This window comes from Eleginops maclovinus, chromosome 4 (genome assembly GCF_036324505.1).
Source record: "Eleginops maclovinus isolate JMC-PN-2008 ecotype Puerto Natales chromosome 4, JC_Emac_rtc_rv5, whole genome shotgun sequence".
NCBI lineage: Eukaryota > Metazoa > Chordata > Actinopteri > Perciformes > Eleginopidae > Eleginops > Eleginops maclovinus.
Window position 1 is genome coordinate 17,148,275 of NC_086352.1, and position 19,047 is coordinate 17,167,321.

General features: G+C 39.6%; 3 protein-coding genes and 3 non-coding genes across 8 annotated transcripts in view; all 6 read right to left on the reverse strand.

Annotated features, from left to right (window-relative positions):
* Positions 1–4,322, reverse strand: part of cpne7 (copine VII) — a 29,159-nt gene extending 24,837 nt beyond the window's left edge. The window contains exons 1-3 of one of the 3 annotated variants that reach the window (XM_063882179.1): positions 4,187–4,322; positions 3,107–3,174; positions 2,684–2,984 (exon numbers count right to left, since the gene is read on the reverse strand). In XM_063882179.1, the coding sequence (XP_063738249.1) occupies positions 2,684–2,857 (174 nt within the window). In that variant the 5' untranslated portion in view covers positions 2,858–2,984; positions 3,107–3,174; positions 4,187–4,322. Of the gene's footprint in view, positions 1–2,683; positions 2,985–3,106; positions 3,178–4,186 lie in introns of those variants that run through there. The other 2 variants (XM_063882176.1, XM_063882180.1) reach the window with 2 other exon arrangements.
* Positions 4,323–8,510: 4,188 nt separating this feature from the next.
* rpl13 (ribosomal protein L13) lies at positions 8,511–12,924 on the reverse strand. Its single transcript, XM_063881850.1, has 6 exons — positions 12,844–12,924; positions 12,279–12,396; positions 11,278–11,419; positions 10,016–10,189; positions 9,163–9,219; positions 8,511–8,715 (listed from the first exon to the last, which is right to left on the reverse strand). Exons 2-6 carry the CDS (start codon positions 12,380–12,382, stop codon positions 8,557–8,559), a joined length of 636 nt encoding a protein of 211 aa, XP_063737920.1. The 5' UTR covers positions 12,383–12,396; positions 12,844–12,924; the 3' UTR covers positions 8,511–8,556.
* On the reverse strand, positions 8,857–8,935 carry LOC134863948 (small nucleolar RNA MBII-202). Its single transcript, XR_010165763.1, has one exon. It is a non-coding gene; the product is annotated as a small nucleolar RNA MBII-202 (small nucleolar RNA).
* On the reverse strand, positions 10,283–10,354 carry LOC134863951 (small nucleolar RNA MBII-202). The gene has a single exon (XR_010165765.1). It is a non-coding gene; the product is annotated as a small nucleolar RNA MBII-202 (small nucleolar RNA).
* On the reverse strand, positions 11,684–11,764 carry LOC134863950 (small nucleolar RNA MBII-202). Its single transcript, XR_010165764.1, has one exon. It is a non-coding gene; the product is annotated as a small nucleolar RNA MBII-202 (small nucleolar RNA).
* A 1,817-nt stretch (positions 12,925–14,741) lies between the features above and the next one.
* gcshb (glycine cleavage system protein H (aminomethyl carrier), b) lies at positions 14,742–18,825 on the reverse strand. Its single transcript, XM_063880480.1, has 5 exons — positions 18,546–18,825; positions 17,363–17,442; positions 16,114–16,177; positions 15,893–16,024; positions 14,742–15,160 (listed from the first exon to the last, which is right to left on the reverse strand). The coding sequence occupies exons 1-5, from the start codon at positions 18,694–18,696 to the stop codon at positions 15,063–15,065; spliced, it is 525 nt and encodes a 174-aa protein (XP_063736550.1). The 5' UTR covers positions 18,697–18,825; the 3' UTR covers positions 14,742–15,062.
* Between the last annotated feature and the right edge of the window lie 222 nt (positions 18,826–19,047).

A 19,047-nucleotide genomic window follows, 5' to 3' on the forward strand; every position in this document is an offset into this window, starting at 1 on the left:
TGTATTGATTTGCAGTGACGTTCAACCTAGTAGAGCACTCGACCCAAAACATGGATTCCGCTTCTACTATTTCCTTTATTTTTCTGTCTGTATCTGCAGTATAAAACTTAAAATGTCACTATCGTTGTTTATTGTGTTTACCCCACTGTTAACAGCTTACACGCTGAGGAAGGACATCTGCCCAAAACATCCATGCACGAACAAACAATTTAATTGGAGTGCTGTCCTGCTGTTGACTTTCTTTTGAGCCTCAGTATCTTTCTACACAAAACCAATTGCAATTTGTTTTGTTAGTGAGTAAACTAAAATTAAAAGGGTTTGGTTTTGTCACTTCTTCATTTGCTTGAACTAAAAAACAGCTCTGAGCTGAAAACAAACAGACTTTGGTTCCTGTCACTGTTCTAGGAGAACCACCTAACTAAGTCTCTAGTTAACATCTGTCTCACTTTGTCATGATTGTATGAGGAAAACAAAATAATGATGAGATGATAGCACTTGAGATGGATTGCTAGCAGCAGGGATCGCTCTACTGTTTCCTTTTAACTCTGGCAAACATCACAAAGAAAAAGAACTTCCAGCTAGGATTTGGCTTCTTCAGCTTCATTCATCCCCATCTCTCTTTATTGTCCTCTTCTGCCTACTCCTTCTCCCTTTGTGCCATCTGGATGGACAGATTTGAAATGAGTCTGATAAATCTGCTTGTTGACGAAAGCTTATCAGAGCAACGGACGATAGTTTCTGCCGAAGATTGTGACGCCTGTTTGTTGTTGGTGTGGGGCCAGAATAATAGTGCGATTTCTGACATGAAAAGAAAGGCTTTCTTTAATCAGTTCTGCCAGGTAGGTAAAGCACCATCTCTGATGTGCCTGTAGCTGTGGTCTGAAATCAGAAGGATCTGGTTCCAAATTGACTTTGTATCTTGGGAGCACGTAAAGTCAATTTTACACAACAAGTAGGGAAATCATCAAGGATACTCCACCCTGTTTGTCCTTGGAAGAAGTGACATGAGTTAATAATAAATACTGTTTGACAAATAGCAGTTTCCGTACAGTGTGAGCTCAGAAAGAGAAAGAGGGTGGTGGTGGTGTGAGTGGGTTCAGCTTCTTACTCAGTTATTGACGTAAGTAAACTATTTGCACAAGAAATGGTGCCTCCCAGTACTGAGTGATATGACAGGAGAGAATTTGACAACTTGTGCACACTGTGATGACTGTCAGCACTCAGGATGGATATATATGGATAGATGGATGGATGGATGGATGGATGGATGGATGGATGGATGGATGGATGGATGGATGGATGGATGGACGGAAGGACAGACAGACAGACAGACAGACAGACAGACAGACAGACAGACAGACAGACAGACAGACAGACAGACAGACAGACAGATAGACATAGATAGATAGATAGATAGATAGATAGATAGATAGATAGATAGATAGATAGATAGATAGATAGATAGATAGATAGATAGATAGATAGATAGATAGATAGATAGATAGATAGATAGATAGATGATAGATGATAGATAGACAGAGCTTTTGACAGTGCTTAATTCATATGAAGTTCTTTCACTTAGTGGAGTTAAAAATAGCCACTCATGCATGCTACATTGAACCCAGGTCAGTGTTCTCGTGTAACAACCTCATATCAAATCACAACCAAGAAAAAATCCATAAGTGTGAGCTCAACACTGAGTGTCTTTGTTATAATAGTATCTCAATATTCCACATTTATACAGCCCAAACATAGCAGTGAGCGTCTTCAACAAATGGCTTCCACGTGACAGAGTAACACTTAAAAATCCCTGAAAAGGTTGCCTGTTGGTTGGTTGATAATTACATATCCTCAGCCCTGTTTTAACACAGCTTAATGAAGACTCGTGCTTTGGCTTTCCCCTGTGAACTAAATTATTTAATTAACATGGAAATGAGAGACCTGCTGTCCACGCTCCAAATCAGATGGGACCAATCCAAGAAAGTAAACATTTGTAGCCTGAACACACCTCACGACACCGCTCATTACCAACGCACTGTTTGTCCACCCATGTAGACCAGTGAATTATATACAGGGCAGAATGCATCTATTATAGTATGAAGTAGTTAGTATAATGTTAGGACAGATCATGTTCACTTAACATTTTTTAATTCTGAGCCAGGCAGCTGTTGTGTAAGCCGTGATCTAAAAAAACAGCTGCAAGTTCAGCAAACCATTAACATATTCATCTCCCTGGTCGATCTTGATGACAACACAGGTTTAGGGATAATTGGAGTGGGTTTGCACATTGACCCAAAAGGAGTAACTTGAACATTTCACACATCACCACTGATTCATCTTAAAATTCATCTTTAAAAAGGAGGCTGGGCCACTGTGCTTTACGGAGTGTCTTTTTGTATAACAGGTTTGTGTAACCATTGAGAAAAACATTCTGCTCAGATAAACCCCAGGCGGTGCAATTGGAATAATATGAACCCCTATGCATGTGAGATTCAAGGCACGATTTTTTACACATTAAAAATTGTGGTTAATGACTCAGATAGGGAGATTAAATAAAAGATGATGGATTCATTGCTGCCCACATATAAATGGTGGTTAGGGAGATATCAACTTCCCACTTTTTACCAAAAAAGTAACTGTGCATTTGTCAGATTGATGAAAATAAAGGGGTTAGGGGGCTTACCTCTGTCCACTGTCCGTTGTTTTGCACCATGAGTATGACACATGGGTCTGACTTGTTCAGCGTGTCTCGGTCCAGCAGGGCTTTGCAAGACACACGCAGCTCTACTTTGGATACACAGGTTGCTGGACCGCTGAGGCTGGTCGCCGGGGAGATGGCCTCCAGAACATCATTCATCCTGTTTCAGGGTGAGAGAAACGGCCAACCAGCGAAGCAGTACGATGTGGTAGCGCAGAGGGATGTAAAGATGTTTGTCAAGGGATCTCAGTAAAGACGTTTGCTCACAGGAGACTGGCTCTTTTCACTTGGTACAGGTGTCATACAAAAAAAAAAAGAAATTCCTATTGAGTTCCAGGGGACCAGAGCAAACCCAATCTTTTAACACTGCCTGTCAGAGCTAACCCCTTGTGAGGAGTATCATCTCACCTCGGTAATGACGAGAGGTGGGACATGAAGGTGCCAGGGTAGTTCTTTCAAGAGCCTCGATCAGATCCCTGAAAAGATTCATTTAACATGTTCAAATCTGGTGCTTTCTGTTTTGAAAAGCTCTTAACTCCAGTATGAAAAAGAAGGAGGTCACTCTAGCCTATATCCTCCAAAATACATTCAAAGCATGGACTTGATCATTTTCTGCATGACACTATTTCTTATCATTTTACCTGTTCTAAATGGAAACATTGTTTTCCCCTCCTTTAACAATGGATAAACAAGTGAAAGTGGTAGATAGAATCACTACTCCAGCAAACACATATTGGTCGGAGGATGGTGTAAACCTGAGAAAAAGACCTTATTTTGTTTCATGTGGCAAGCATCCGCCCTGCTGAAGTATCCTCGAGCAAATGTTGTCTGACCTTACCTAACTGTCTTAAAAGGATGGAAAGTAATGAGGGCGGGGGTTGAAATGTCCAACCAGCATCTTTCACTGTTATTGTCCCATTCTTAGGAGACAAACAAACAAGTGTCTTTCAGCACCAGGGACAGCGCCCGGTTTTTTTCATAGCCATCTCCGGAGATCAGATTTTACCCAAAAGCATCAATTTCAAACTTAACTGTAAAAAGCTCAGAACACAATCTGAATCTCTACAATATGACCCCAAACAAAAGTTGTTTTGTTAAAGGAAATCTCTTCCTTAAGCAACACGTCCGCTATCGATTCTATCGAGCAACTTGATAAGGAAGGCGATACAGGAAACGCAACCAAATGCTTCTTAATAATTCAACACATTTAATCAAATCCGCTACATATGTGCAATCTTTAAAACATTCAGTTAACGCTCAGAGCTAACTGGAGATCTAGCGTGGTTTTCCTCATCACAATTAACGAAGCATCAAACTAAAATGAACGCGCTTTTTTGTTAACAGCGCGAGTCATTATAATACACACTTCCAATAAGAAAATATAGAGCTGATTGAAAAACAAACAACCAGATGCTCAAAAATATATCCCTTTATCAAATCCATTAAAGTGCTGACGATTAATTTGAGAGCTAGAAAGTCACTTCCTACCTGTCGTTGTTCTTTACTCTTAAACACACTTGTTTTAAAATCTCTCCCACAACACACCGCTTGATTTTTTTTCCTCTTCCTTTCCGCCGACACTCATTGGTTGGACTGGTGATGAGGGAGTAGGCTCGGCTTGCAGAGAGATGGGAGTGGAGAGAGTCCAGCTGCTGATGTAAGGATGGGGCTTTCTGGGACTCGATTATTGAGAGTTCAGACCAAAAATCGACCATTAATAACAGGACAGAAAATTCATTTGTGTTGCTGTTATTGATCATGAGTGTGGCTGACATTTGCTGAGCTAAAAGAACGATGAACTCACAAATCAATTAAGTAATTAGGTTTAAGAGTACATGCAGTATCATTCACTCTTCCTTTGATTTGAAGTTAATTTCTATGCACAAATAATCCTCTGCAGGCTCAATAGAGGGGAATAAGTATATTTTGAAAGATACATCTGATTTCTCTCCAGCCTCAGCTTATTAAAGTGTCACACTGAGCATGCCTGTATGTAAGCGTCTCTCATTAGCATTATGATCATGTTTACATATAGCATGTTCTGCCTACAGCGGGTAAGCATTTGACACTATATACACAGATGCTCTGACAACATGCTCACAATCGAAAATGAGAAGTATGGCCCCATCATCGCATAAAAAGTGAAACCAGATGGTAATTCTCTCCCAAGAATCTATAGTTTGTACATTTGAAATCAGAAAAAAAGGCAATTCCAGCCTTAATCAACTGGTTCCGGCAGGGATTGTGTCACCTCAATAATAGAAATGCTAGGGATGCAAATGTGAGACATTTCACAGAAAAACCAACAGGAACTTAAAGGATGGATTCAGCAGCACATCATAATCATATCTGCATGTGCGAGCTCCAGACAGCTGAGGGCTTGTGACCTCCTGCTCTCTAAGCTTTATTAAATACAAACATGCACACTCACATGTTTGCATGAACACACACATAAGTCTAATGTCCCTCACATCAAAATGATCATGAGCTGATTAATTCTGTGGATTTTTTTGACAGCAATGTATGTTACATAATGTATTGTTTCTACACAACGTTTATGCTTGAACTTTTTCACAGTCCACCCACACATGTATTATTTTCATGAATGTATTTCCAGACATTGCATAACGTTTATAGATTGTTAGATTGCACTGCCAAAACAGCAGCCCTCAAGTTTCTGCAAAACAGAAGTGAGGGCTATGAAGGACAATGCAGCTAAACAAATAGACAACATTATTTGGGAAATTTGGGTTCATCAAAATAAAGTGCAAAGCAAAAACAAAAGCTCTCAGTTGACTGTTTGAAAAATCCTGGTGTGGTTCAATTTATGAGGAAAGAAATGAATCACTTTCGTGGTATTTTATTCCTGAAGGCTTTGAAATGTCCTGATTTTAAAGTGTCCTTCTGACAATTTGAACTTTGTATTTTTCATTAGAGCTTGGCAGAATTACAACTGTCTTTGATTTCAAGAGGGCACAGCTGATGCTTTGAGAGCTGAGCCACTCAGAGGCTTTTAGCTGGTAAAACGAGGATGTATGCAGACAGGCAGATCAATCAAATTATTACAACGGCTTGAAAATAAAAAAACGTGGCTCCCTGCTTTTTAATTATCTGCACTGTAAAGATGATAACCATGCAACTTACACACCAAACACAACACACTAACTTCCCATTAAGGTTTATATCATCACTCAAACTCTTCAAGCTAAAGTCACTTATCCACTCCTGGATCTACACACACTGTGTTTAAAGTGGAGACTGAATGCTTTCTGACATCACCCAAAGTCATATTCTCTCCTGCACTTTTTTCAACCTCACTGCCTGTTCTTCCATGGGTATTCAGAGTCAGTAGGAATTGTCTGCTTTAGGGCACACACCTGAGCCCTGTTACGCCACAGCTCCAAACAACAGCCATCTGCCGCTGCTTCGGATCAGCACCTCACAGGACCTTTCCTGCGTTTCCACATGGATTATCCGTTCAGATTCCCCCCACTGATTCTCCACAGTCACTGACCACATTGCGTGTACAATATCCAAATTAGGAAGATCTTAAGACATGGCCTGACCCAGTCATCATGTTGGTAAACCTATCTCCCGTGTTTTTGTGTAACATCATCTCCCGTGTTTTTTTTAAGCCTCAGCTAGCTGTATCTTTTCTACAGGAAGTGGTTTTAAAAACATTTTTAGAAACACTTTCGATTCTAATGCTTTGGCTATTGGTGACGGTCAAGCTTCTTCATCCCTGTTAATGGTAATGGTAATCAATCACTGAGCTTGTGTTTCAGTCACCATTATATTTGCCTTACTGACCGACAAGTACTGCGGTCATAAAGTCATCAGTTCAATTTTTTAAGTGTAAACACAATACACAAAATTGATCAGAGGGCTGATTCTGCAGGATATAAGCTCCCACTCAACGTCATTGATTTCAGTTAAATAGGGGAATATATTAAGTAACCCAAGTAGGAAATATTAAAGGGGTAATAATGTTAGTGTTGGTTAAAGACTCAAATCAACTTCCTGTCAATAGACTGCCTGAATTGCTGACTAATGGTTTCAGGAGTCAGTCTTAACATTGACACCTCATCATGCTTTTTATCAAATCCAAGGAATAAGGAGAGGAAAGACATGTACATCAGGTTTTTGACTTGTGTGTTTTGATTGTAGTTGTGGTTTATCATGACATCTAAATTCACTAGTGAAATGATGAATGTAAAGCGTTATTTGTTGTTTATATACTGATAAGGAAAGGCGATAACAGGAAATTATTCACACAATATAGTGTCCCTTAACATTGGTGTTTTGCTATTTGCAGTACCCTATCTTCAGGATCAAAAGGACCGGCCATGTTAGTTTCCATATCAGCCGTATCAATCACCCCTGGTCCAAAATGTCTTGACTGTCCACTCACCTTCATTAACTGAATTATTTATTTGCATTCAGACAGCTAGAACACGGAGACACTTAAAGGAGACACAGACAAGGACATTCGGTTTATGTCTGTGTATGCTCGACTTGGGATCATTTTTGTGAAAGTGGATAGTCAAATGGTGATGACTAATGCATTGAAAATGGGCTATCTCACTCAATGGGGAATTTCTCTGCACTTGTTTTGTTTAACTTCGTATTTATTCATTGATCACACCCTAACACACACATATGGTTTACAAATGTCAGGACTCTCAGTTGTCATGGCAATGTTTCATTTTAACAGTCCATTTTGGTTCATGTCTGCAAGCACATAAACTTCTGGAGAAAAAAAAGAATCTACTTACCCCACCTGCAGAAGCAGTGTGAAAGTATCCCACTGGGATCAGATTTTTCACTCGCTTTTCCACCTGTTCTGACTTTCCTCAGCCTCAGACTCTGACACTGTTCTGACCTGTACATGCTGCTGATAAAATGCATGTTCTAATATTATAGTCTGTCATGTGAAGAGGCTTTACCTGGTTAAGTTCTTCGGCAGTTCCAGTTTCTTATACTCACTGCTGGGTTACTGACTAAACTCAGGAATGTGAAAGTATAGGGCAATAACAGTGTCCTTCATGTTAAAAACCGTTAAAATACTTCCAATTTCAAAAGTAGATGTTCTATTCTTCAATTAGTCAACAAACCATGCTCCAACATGTTTGCCTCCACTAATGTTACACTTGTTGGGCCTCTAGTGCCACCTACTGCTGGAAATGAGCCAATATAGGATGTGGGCTTGTGTTAAACATTTAAATATAGCTTGTACACTTTGGAGTCAAGTACAAGTACATCGAGAGGGAATAAGTAGTTGTTTTGTATTAACTACTCAGTGTTTACTCTACAGCTGTCCAGGATTTAAACTTTTGATGGTTACTGTAAATTAGGCAAAGACTTTAAATCGACAGGCATTTTATTTATTAACCAAAGTCGATAGCGCAAGAAAAGCACAAAAATTAAATTGCTGACTTGCTTCAACCAGGAGCTTCGGGGTCTTTAAAATGTGCTTGTTGGCGAACATGAACAGAAAGGAGCCGTCTCTTTTCCCTAAACATGGCTAGTCATGAGCTCTGCTGTGATTAAGGTCCATTCTTTCTGGTAAGCTTTGCTCTTCTTTAGCCCCCCAGGTACATGCTTAAAAAGTGTTGATTTAAATAAACCTTTATTTTCCAAAAATGTACTTTTACCAACCATAGCTGCTTTCAGAACCCAAAGGTAAACAGTGGATACCATATGAACCTCTTGAGACCTTAAAGTGATCCATGTTTGGGAATTAACTGTAGAAGTATCTGCCGTGTGGATCTTTGACAACTCTTCATATGAAATCATGACATTCTCACAATGATCTTTTTTTTAACGTTTTATTTTTCAAAGTTCCATAGCAACTATTTTTACTTCTTCTTTTCCACGTCCTGCTCGGCAGCCTCCTTGGCTCTCTTGGCACGGATGCCGAAAAGACGAGCATTGGCGCGAGCCATACGCAGGCTGGCGAAAGCCTTGAAGTTCTTCTCGTCCTCAGAGATAACCCGAGCCTTCTCCTTCTTGTGAACCTGGGAGATAAAAAGAACACATTGTTTGATAATTGCCTTTCCCAAAGCACAGACTGCAGTTAATCTTAAGTCAATACCTGCAAAAAGAAACCCAGTTTAATGGATCAATATTTTGGGACAAACTATTTGTTTTTCCAGCTTGATTTTATGAAGCAGTCATCAGATAATAGGTTCAAGGTTTTCATCAAAGAAATACAGAGATTCCGGAGATTTATCATCACCTGACTGCTGTGAGGCAGAACAAATTATATATTTCTGAAGAGTCACAACTTTCAACATAAAATCCATTTAAATTTAGGCTACTGTGCAATTTCCACCATAAAAACGCAGTCATTTTCCACCTAAAACAAATCACTTTTATTTCCAGTGATCTTATCTTTCCTGATTCATGTTTTTATAAAGATTTTTTGGGTGCTGGTTTTTATCTTTTAAGGATTTGAAACTTACGTTTTTGATGGGCATGACTGCACCTCCGAGCTGAGTGGCCATCTTGAGTTCCTCCTCCTGAAAAGACGCAAACAGTTTATTATTCAGGGAAACAAAACATCCGTCTCACCCAGTTAAGTGACTTAAAAACATCCTGCTATTACACAACGGTGTTTGTGAGGTCAGCAGATTAATGTACTAATTATTTTTCAACCAATGAAACATGTTCAACATTAAATCTTATTGGGTAATCAGTCAATTGTGTAGCAGTATGCAGCGTTTGGCCTTTGTTATTTAAACCGTACAGTCCGAGTAACATTACAGGTCCTCAGTAAAGTAACAAACTCCTGAAACCACCAAACTAATAAATGCCACCTAGAGTACAAGTTATGATCTTTCCCTAAAGCAGGGCAGTAATCAGTTTGGCGCAATGAGTGGAGTACTGCAGGGATAAGGGAGGAGCTAATGACTGCAATGCATTTAAAAAGCTCACACTGGAGAGCACAAGTCAGGACTTATTTGAGCTCCACCAACGTAAATCTTTAAACTCATTTCAATGCACAACAGGAACACAAATTCAATACAGGGTTCTTTTGGATTGCACAAATTACTTGTAAAAGTTTGCAAAAGCGGTTGATTTAATTTGGATAAGGCGAGGAAGAGTAAACAAACGCCGGCAAGGTCTCAAATTGCTCTTATTTGATTTTGAGAGATGACTCACTCCTACAGACCATATGCCTTTGAATTATGTTTTAATGCTTGTTCCTCCCAGGGAAATGAGTCACAATCAAAACAATAGTTGATTAAAGAGCACAACAACAGCCTGTCATGTTTCACATATTGTGATCTTTATGCTCCACATAGAGAAACTCACCGAGCTGTCTCCCTTCTTGGGAGCAGAAGCCTTCCTGGGGAACAGGATGAGCTTGGAGCGGTACTCCTTCAGCCGCTGCACGTTGGCCTGAAGAGATTCTGTGGATCTGTTGCGACGGCGAGAGTCAACAGAGATGCCGATGGTGCGGGCTGTCTTTTTGTGGATTCCAGCTGCCTGTAGTGAGGAAACAAAATAAGTTTATCACACTACTCAGATAACTGATGTCCGAAATGTGACAGTCACTTTGGGTTTCTGGTATCTGTAGCAGCAGACAGTCATCAGATAATAGGTTCATGGTATTCATCAAGTAAATACAGAGATTCCGGAGATTTCTCATCACCTGACTGCAGAGACACTAAACAGATGTTTTTACATTTCTGCCAATTAAGACATTCTGTTAAAGCTGCAAATATTAAAGACAGATACACTCTTAATTCCAAACTTGAACCTAATAAGGTGGGGCACAGCCCTGCCCTAGGTTGCGAGAAAATCTGTGGTGGCCTTCTTGAAAGGATGATATTTTTAAAGGAAAGGTGTAATTCTTGCTCAAAGACAATAAGGCTGAAACAGAGGATAAAACTCCAGAATGTGACTTGTGCTTTCCCAACACAATGGCCATTAGTTTCATTATACAACTTCAAATTTGCAAATGGCGATTTAAATAAACGGTACCTTTTTATAAAAAAAGGTGAGCTCCGACAGAAGCAATTAGTTTCGTAAATGCTGTACAATGTACAAAGTTGACTTGGCAACAAAAACTATTTGGATTACTCGTGTTTGAACCCACCTGGAAGGTGGAAGAAAAACATGCACATGTTTTGGGGTGATTCACAGCATCAGTCATTTAGCTTTCCTCCCACAGTACAGGATTACAGAGGAGGAAAGTAAAGGTAGAGTTTGGCTAAAGCATCAGGTCTTCGAGCAGGACTTTGTTCTTGTGCAGCTATTTGTTGTGTGTTTTGGTTAGGTGGGCTGCATGATTCATCACAGAGTTGAGTTTGTTCAGTTTTGTATCGTAAGTAGTCAATAGAATTTTTGGGGTGGAGGTCACCTTGATGAACGCTACGTTTTAGCTTTTGGGCCATGCTGATAAATAATTAAAAGTTTCGGCCTAACAACCCACAATCAGACAACCAAATCAGTCCCTTTACAGCCTAGGTGTTAATGGAATAAATGAGTTTAACGTTTTCAATGGATACAAGACTTAGCAGATCAACTATGTGTGCATGTGAACCGTCCATCAGGCAAAGAGAAGACATTACCTTGAGTTCCTCCAGAGTGAAGCCACGTCCAGCACGGACCTTGGTGTGGTACCTGATGGTGGGACACCTGACTTGCGGCCTTAAAGGTCCAGCGACAGGACGGGGCGCAATGAGCCGGGCCTTAGCCTGACGAGTATTTCGCCTGAAGAAAGGGGCATTTTAGTCAAAACTACAGTCACCAACCCCGTCAGTCCCAGGGACTAAAGAACTTCTTATCCACAATAAATCTGTGTCTCTTAACTATGAAATAACCAGGATGGGGGGCTTTTTGGGATAAAGAAATATAAAGTTATCATGTTTTCCTTTATTTTAGTATAACATCAAGGACGTATATGATTAATTATTGTACACATTAGCCAATGTCCTCAAACTCCTTTAAGATACAGCTGGACACTAAGACAATTTAAAAGAAAAGCAAAACAGTCATCAGATAATAGGTTCATAGTATTCATCAAGTAAATACAGAGATTCCGGAGATTTTTCATCATCTGACTGGTGATGTAAAACACAAAAAGATGGTTCTTGCGTCAAATTATTAAATAAAACAGGTTTCAACCCAGAGGAAACCGATTCTGAGGACTTATTGCAGTTTAGGAACAGCAAGAAAGGCCAAACCTGAAGATCTAAGGCTAAGGACTGGCTCTTGTGTCGCATTTCTGTTATATCACTTAGGGCCAGGCAGAGAAAGACATGCTTTCAAAGAGAAGTCGACTCCTTAAATCAATTATAATATAAAAAAGGAAGCCAAGGCTTTGAGTGACATCTGTTAAAACCAATAAGAAGCCTAGCTGCCTGCATACTCTCACTGCCACAACCTTTAGGTTAGATAGCATGTCTACACGCTTACACACACCATACTGATGCAATTACACTTCATTGTAGCAAAATAAACCTATTTTAAATTAGCAAAGTTCAACGTTTTTTCTTTGCTACGGGTGCAATGTGCGACTGTAAAGCATGTTTGCTGAAGTTAGCAAGTTGAAGCAAAGTGTAGTTCTCACCTGCGGATCTTCCTGGCTGGCTGGTTGAACCAGGTGCGCACTCTTTTCTGCCAGTCTTTGTGGAAGTGAGGGTTCAGGAGCATTCCATTCCGGCTGGGTGCCATGGTTGCCTACTTCCCTGAAAGACAGCGTGGCACACGGACATTAGCAGACTGTCATGCCGGCAGACCATCGTGAGTACCAGGAGCTGCTTCTGAGATGCTAAGCTAGCAGGTCAACGGGTGTTTTCATGGGCTATTCTCGTGAGCGGCTGCTAAATTCCATAATAACTAATCATTTCAACGTGAACATTGGTTACGTGTGCTTATAATATTTTCAGGGACCTAAATCTAACCTGGCCTCTAATCGCAATGCTAACAGTCAAACAAATATGGCTTGAGCGGGGTCGCTACTAAACTAGACGTAGTTCAGCAGTTTTACGATATCGTCTTAGGACAATATTTACCTTATTTCAAAGATGACAAAACACTCTATATAATATTGTAAAAGAAATTAGCAAATACAGATAAAATACCTAGGATTGAACAAGATTATATTGAAATGTGAAGAGATAAAATGAACATACCTACGAGGGAGGAAAATGGCCGAAAGGAAAAAGGAAGTAGAAAAGCCGGGCATTGTGGGATATGGTGTCAACCAGCCAATGACAGACCAGCATTATCAAAGAGTATATAAGAGAGCTGTATCCCCACAAAACAAACCGATAAAACGTAACATTTGAATAAATAGCCTAATGCAGGAATATGTTATATAAAATAAAAACTGTATTTACCATTGACGTCTTACGTAACGTCTCTATAAACAATAATATAATTATATATTTAAACTGTAGCCTATATTTTTGGAGGTTTCCTTTGCAGAACATGTACGACCATAGAACAAGGTGTTATTAATATCATTATGAATTATGACAAGTTTGCGATAAAAGCATAATTAACAAGATAAAACATGAAATAACTGAGCGAACAGAGAACAATATAAGACGAAACCGGAAGTAAGAGCGTTTATATCACAGTTCATCTTTGTTATCGTGCAGGGAGATTCATCCATGCGTTTAAAAAAAATATGGACTTGGCTGCAAAAATCTTCCGTCTACCTCTGAAAATATTGATTGCAATACCTTCGAATGGCTGCTTTCAGGTTTTGAAAATAGATGAGTGTTTCGTTTTGAAATTGAATTAAGATAACAAGTTGAAACAGTTGAAACTCTCTTGTTGTGACGTGCCTTAACCTGAATAGTGAGTGTGTCTGGTGGTAAGACATTGTTGTTTGGTACTAACTGGGCTCTGCTGGGAAATACACAACTTGCATAAATACAAAATGCATATGTCTATTAGTTTTAAGCAGCTAAGACTGATATTACCTCACTCAAACAAAAAATGTACTTATCACAAAGACTGGATAGAGGGGAAGAAAGCTACTTAACAACTTGATACCAATTAAATATTATTTCAATAATAAAAATGTATGGTATTTTTAGGTTTTGGCAGACCCCTGGACATAAACTGTTTACCCCGCTCCCCTCCATCAGGACCAAAACCCCTCGCCACCTGAACAGTTTCTTCCCTTCCGCTACCGGCCTCATCAACAAGGGCTGGGACCCCCACTGACACTGACCCTCAGCCACATCATAGACTTACATTAATGCACACAATTTAAACAATATCTTGTTTTTCATCATAATACTGCACATCCCTGAATTTTGCAGTAAGATATTTGTATTCAACCATCCGTTTCCTTCACTAAACATATTATAGTAAAGAAAAAACATGGTTGTGCTTTTTATCTACCTCGGGTAGGGGTAACTCAACATTTAGGGGCCTCACTTCCTCTACCTTTTTTTTAATGTTTACTCTTATTGCATTTTTACTATTTAAGTTGATGTTATAATGCTCTGTAAAGCATTTTCTTAATTATAGAGACTTCCTTTTTTGGTTATTTACATTAATGTGTTAACACATACAAATCTGGGAGAATTGAATGTTAGAATAATAAAACTAGACAATAACTTTTCTTTAAGAGGAGGCTATTGTTAATACAATAACTGTAAATCAACTCAGTATTTTATTATTGTTGAACTGCAGATACTTTGTGACACATATTCAGTTAGCCAGAAAAGCCTGACGACTAATAACTGCTTTTATTTTCGTTATCATCCTGAGAGTGCAGTTTTTCTGTTCAAACCGTTGCTTCATTAATCATTGATCCTCTGCAATCTCTGCCTATCTATACCTGAGGGCAAAGGTCAAGGTGTGGAACTACAATGAGCAAAAGAAGCAGCATGCTCGGTCAGCACATGTCAAGTAACATGAAATGAACATGTCTGCAGCACATCATACAATTTGCATAAGTCTCTTAAAAATGTATTTTAAGTGATATTGTTATTGCTTTGTGAAATGGAGCCTTTTTAGTCCATTTTAAAGCTGTTAGTGATTAGACAGACATAAGGGGAAAAAAACAAAGGGGAGTTAAGACCAAATTTTATTAAAAGAACGTGACACAACTCTTACAATCTCTTTGTCATATATAACCACATCTGTGCACATGGAGCAAAGAACAACACTGATGGATCTTGAGATAGAGAGGCCTCTTCTGTTGGATGGTAGCTAAACAGTCTTAAGTGGAAGATGTTACAGATGATTTTATATTATTTTGATAGCACAATTTCAGTATCAAAATAAATACCACAGATGAGAAGGCATTTTCCACCATGACGATGGTAATCCTGCCTTCTGATCTTTAATTGAAATTACATTACAAAAAGATCACTGCGAGTTCCTCCATTTATTCTTCAAGTGACTTAAGAAATGTATCATATGCAGCTTGATCCATGAGGCCTTCGAGTTCTTCAGGCTTTTCAATCGTCATCTTGATAAGCCACCCTGAAAAGTAAGAGTTCATAATTTAAAAACCATTACGTGTTTCTTTCATCCCTTTTTGTTTTTGCCATGCTTTATCAAATAAAGCACTCTGACTGCATTCCTTGCAAAACTGCACTATTGTATACTTGAACATACTGTATGTGCTTGGTTTGCATTTGGCTGCAAATTGAGTATCCCCTAGTGCAGTGGTTTCCAACCCCGGGTATGGGGACCACTTGGGGTAATTGAGGGGATTGCAGGGGGTACGTAGACAGATTAGGGATTGAAATATATTTTCATAATCCTGGTGTCCTGCCCCCAGAACTATCAAAGCTTATGAAAGACAAGCATGCTCAAGTGTCTCATTAAAAGCTCTAGTCTTAACAAACAATGTCAAACTGCTAAAAGTGAGTCTTACTGTAAAATAACTTCAGTGTAAATGTCAAGTTTTAATGAATGTGTATTAAGGGTGAGATATACACATGATTTCCATCTAAGGAGCAGATTGGTTAAATACCATTACAAAGGGTTTATTACAAAAAATAAATGTAGGAGAATCATCACAGATAAGTGAGGGGGTACTTATAGAATGGCGACCAGCTCATGGGAAACACAAGACAAAAAAGCCCCTAGGGAACATCCAGATAACCTTGTTAACTCATTAACTCATTCTGGTTTCGCAGTTTTTCTTGGTAGAAAATGTAAAGGGAGAAATATACTAGAAAAGAACAACAGTGAACATGAGACGCTTACCCTCAGCATAGCAGGCTTTATTCACAAGTCCAGGATTCTCTGCCAGCTCTGTGTTGATTTCAGTCACTTCCCCTGCCAGAGGTGAGTACAGCTCACTGGCAGCCTTCACACTTTCCAAGGCACCAAACTCCTCTACAACACACAGAGACACCACATGTGAGATCAATCTTATCACACAGCTTGTCTGAATCTCTTTCACAAATGTGCGGTGTATTCCTTACCCAACTGTTCAAGTCTTTGGCCAACTTCAGGGAGTCCACAGTATACCACATCACCTAATGCTTCCTAAAATCAAAGAGCAAAGTATTACTAAGGTGACTTAGTTGCAATTCTGTATTTGAAGGAAATGGCTGTGTATATATTACGCTCGTTGTTGTCCAATTTCATAAAAATGGCAAAACCAACAATGCTTTAGTTTTCCTCCAAATACCTTATAACCAATATGAAATATACTCTATAAATAAATGTATAATGAAAACAATAACTTTTAAATCATCCGGGCACAGTAGCAAATCTTACACACACACACACACACACACACACACACACACACACACACACACACACACACACACACACACACACACACACACACACACACACACACACACACACACACACACACACACACACACACACACACACACACACACACACACACACACTTTAAATACAGCTTACCAAGTGATCAATACTCTTGAAGCAGAAACCCAAACTTTCTATAATTTTGTTCTTATTTCTGGTTTCTACAATCATTTTATTTTTGCCTACTTTGTCAGGGAGGTCAAATTAACCAGCTGAAATCAAAATGCTGCAAGTTGGACATGTCTGAAAACTTTGAACCTGATATTGAGGTCATCTTTTTTTGATAAAATAGTGGAGATGTGCAGTGGGCAGCAATTCAGTCTTGAACCACAGTAGACAGTCAGTATTCAACAATGCACATCATTTCTTCAGATATGTTCGCCTTATAAACACACAACAAACAGTTGAGTTTATCCTCCATGTCTTCACATCACCATCTTGTATCAAATGTTACTCCTTTTGTCCATTTGGCATGGGAGGTAATAATCCAAACGTTTAATTTGACAGGCAAACGTCAGTAGTGTTCACTCAAGAATAAGCTCTCACCATTCAACATATGGAAACAACACCTCCATAGTATAGTTAAAGTTTATCTAAAAGCTTCATTCCAGCCAAAGACAACACACTGGCCTTTATTCAAAGCTCTGAACTAAATGTAAAGTGCCTGCCCTTGAGATTTTCTGCACACTACAGCAATTTGGCAGTAATCAATTGTCTCATAAAACAGTAAATAAGCTTGTTATAGTGCAGTTGCTTCAATTGGGGACAAAGGGCAGTACTGTACTTCATATATTAGCATATCACTATTTGTGAGATAGCCACCAGAAAACTTCTGAACCAAGTCTGTCATAAATCAATGATTAGTATGAAGACGCAACAACTCACCTGAGCATAATTGCTGATACCCACTGTGCCAATTCCACTTTCCACTCGCACCCACTCATGCTTATCTGTGAACTTTAGGGCTGGGGAGAGAACAGGGGAATCATTTAGCTGGGAATAGATTCATTAATTAGTGTGAGACAAAATCATGAAACTATGAAGCATGAACACAGCTCTTACAATATCTAAAGAAAATGAACTTTAATCTTATGGGACATATGAAGGGAAGCTTAATGGTGTCAAAGAACATAGGTTGGATGTCCAAAGAGCATCTTACTGTACTATGGACCACAGCTGAAGAGTACGCTGTTTCTTATGCAACACCATGTGCTGTCAATTAGAGGAAGGAGAAGAGCAGTTCACTGGAATAAATGACACAAATTATAGGTTCTGCAGATTCAGTTTCCTGGATCGTCAGCTTTTTAATTTGTAAATGTGACAATTAAAAAAAACGACGAAGTTTAAAAAGCTTTGTAAATCTCATGCTGTCAACACCCCAAGGGATGAATCACAATGCCTCAACAATTCCCAGTGTTAGCATCAGACCATGCAGAAAAATACAGGTTTAAACCAGATTGTGAAATGTGCAAGATGCTGATGCATGGCCGGAGAGAGCAGTCAGTTATGAGAACTGAATAGCCTATTTCTGCAGATTTATTTGTGGTTATTAAAAAGGATAAGAGCCCTTAAAAAACTAAAACTAGGGAAAATGATTATATTTCTGACATTTAATACCAGGGATTGATGATTCTACTGCTATTTGTGGCACACATCAAGGATCAGGAGTCTGCGTTTTATTTGAAAAGCTACATACTGTTACTTGCTGCACGAGACATTACTAATGTGTTGTTTGTGGTTATTAATTAACGTCCCACCGGAGCTCGTGGTTTGACTGTTTCCCAATAACACCAAAACGCGACTAAATAAAAGATGTTGTATATTTTAGCTATCAACATACACATGCGAAAAAAGTTCTTTTTACTTTGACAACCACCTCGCTGGTAAAAAAACTTTCTCTGACCTTCCTATCGCATTCCTCTGCTCTGATTTGGGGAAAGTGAAAACAAACTGCGTGAGTTGTTTCGCCCATTACAGACAAGCAGGAATGTGTGACCACCCCGCATGTTACTGTGTAACATTACAGCTCATTTGCACAGCCATGTAATTGTATTTATTTTTCATTTACCTGTGGACAGGGCCGGGGTTGTGCTCAGTGTCCGCGGGGAGTTGTTCCTCCACAGCAGCCTGGCCGCGGAAACTTGCGCTGCCGACGAGAGCTGAGGAAGTCTGGGAGAAAAGTTTACAGAGAGGCTCCGCAGCGCTGCCCTCATCGCCATCTTCACTCGGTGTGTGTGCGTGTGTGTGTGTGCGTGTGTGTGTGAGTGTGTTTGTGTGTGTATGTGTGTGTCTGGTATGTGTCCACTAGTTTTGTCGGGTACTTACACTTGACCGCGGGAGTGCGCACTATCCCAATGTTTGCGGGCTCCCGCCTGGAGGGAGGTGGGCAGGGATGACGGGAGGGTGTGTGTGTGTGTGTGTGTGTGTGTGTGTGTGTGTGTGTGTGTGTGTGTGTGTGTGTGTGTGTGTGTGTGTGTGTGTGTGTGTGTGTGTGTGTGTGTGTGTGTGTGTGTGTGTGTGTGTGTGTGTGTGTGTGTGTGTCGTCTTAAAATGTTAAGTTACTGCAGACT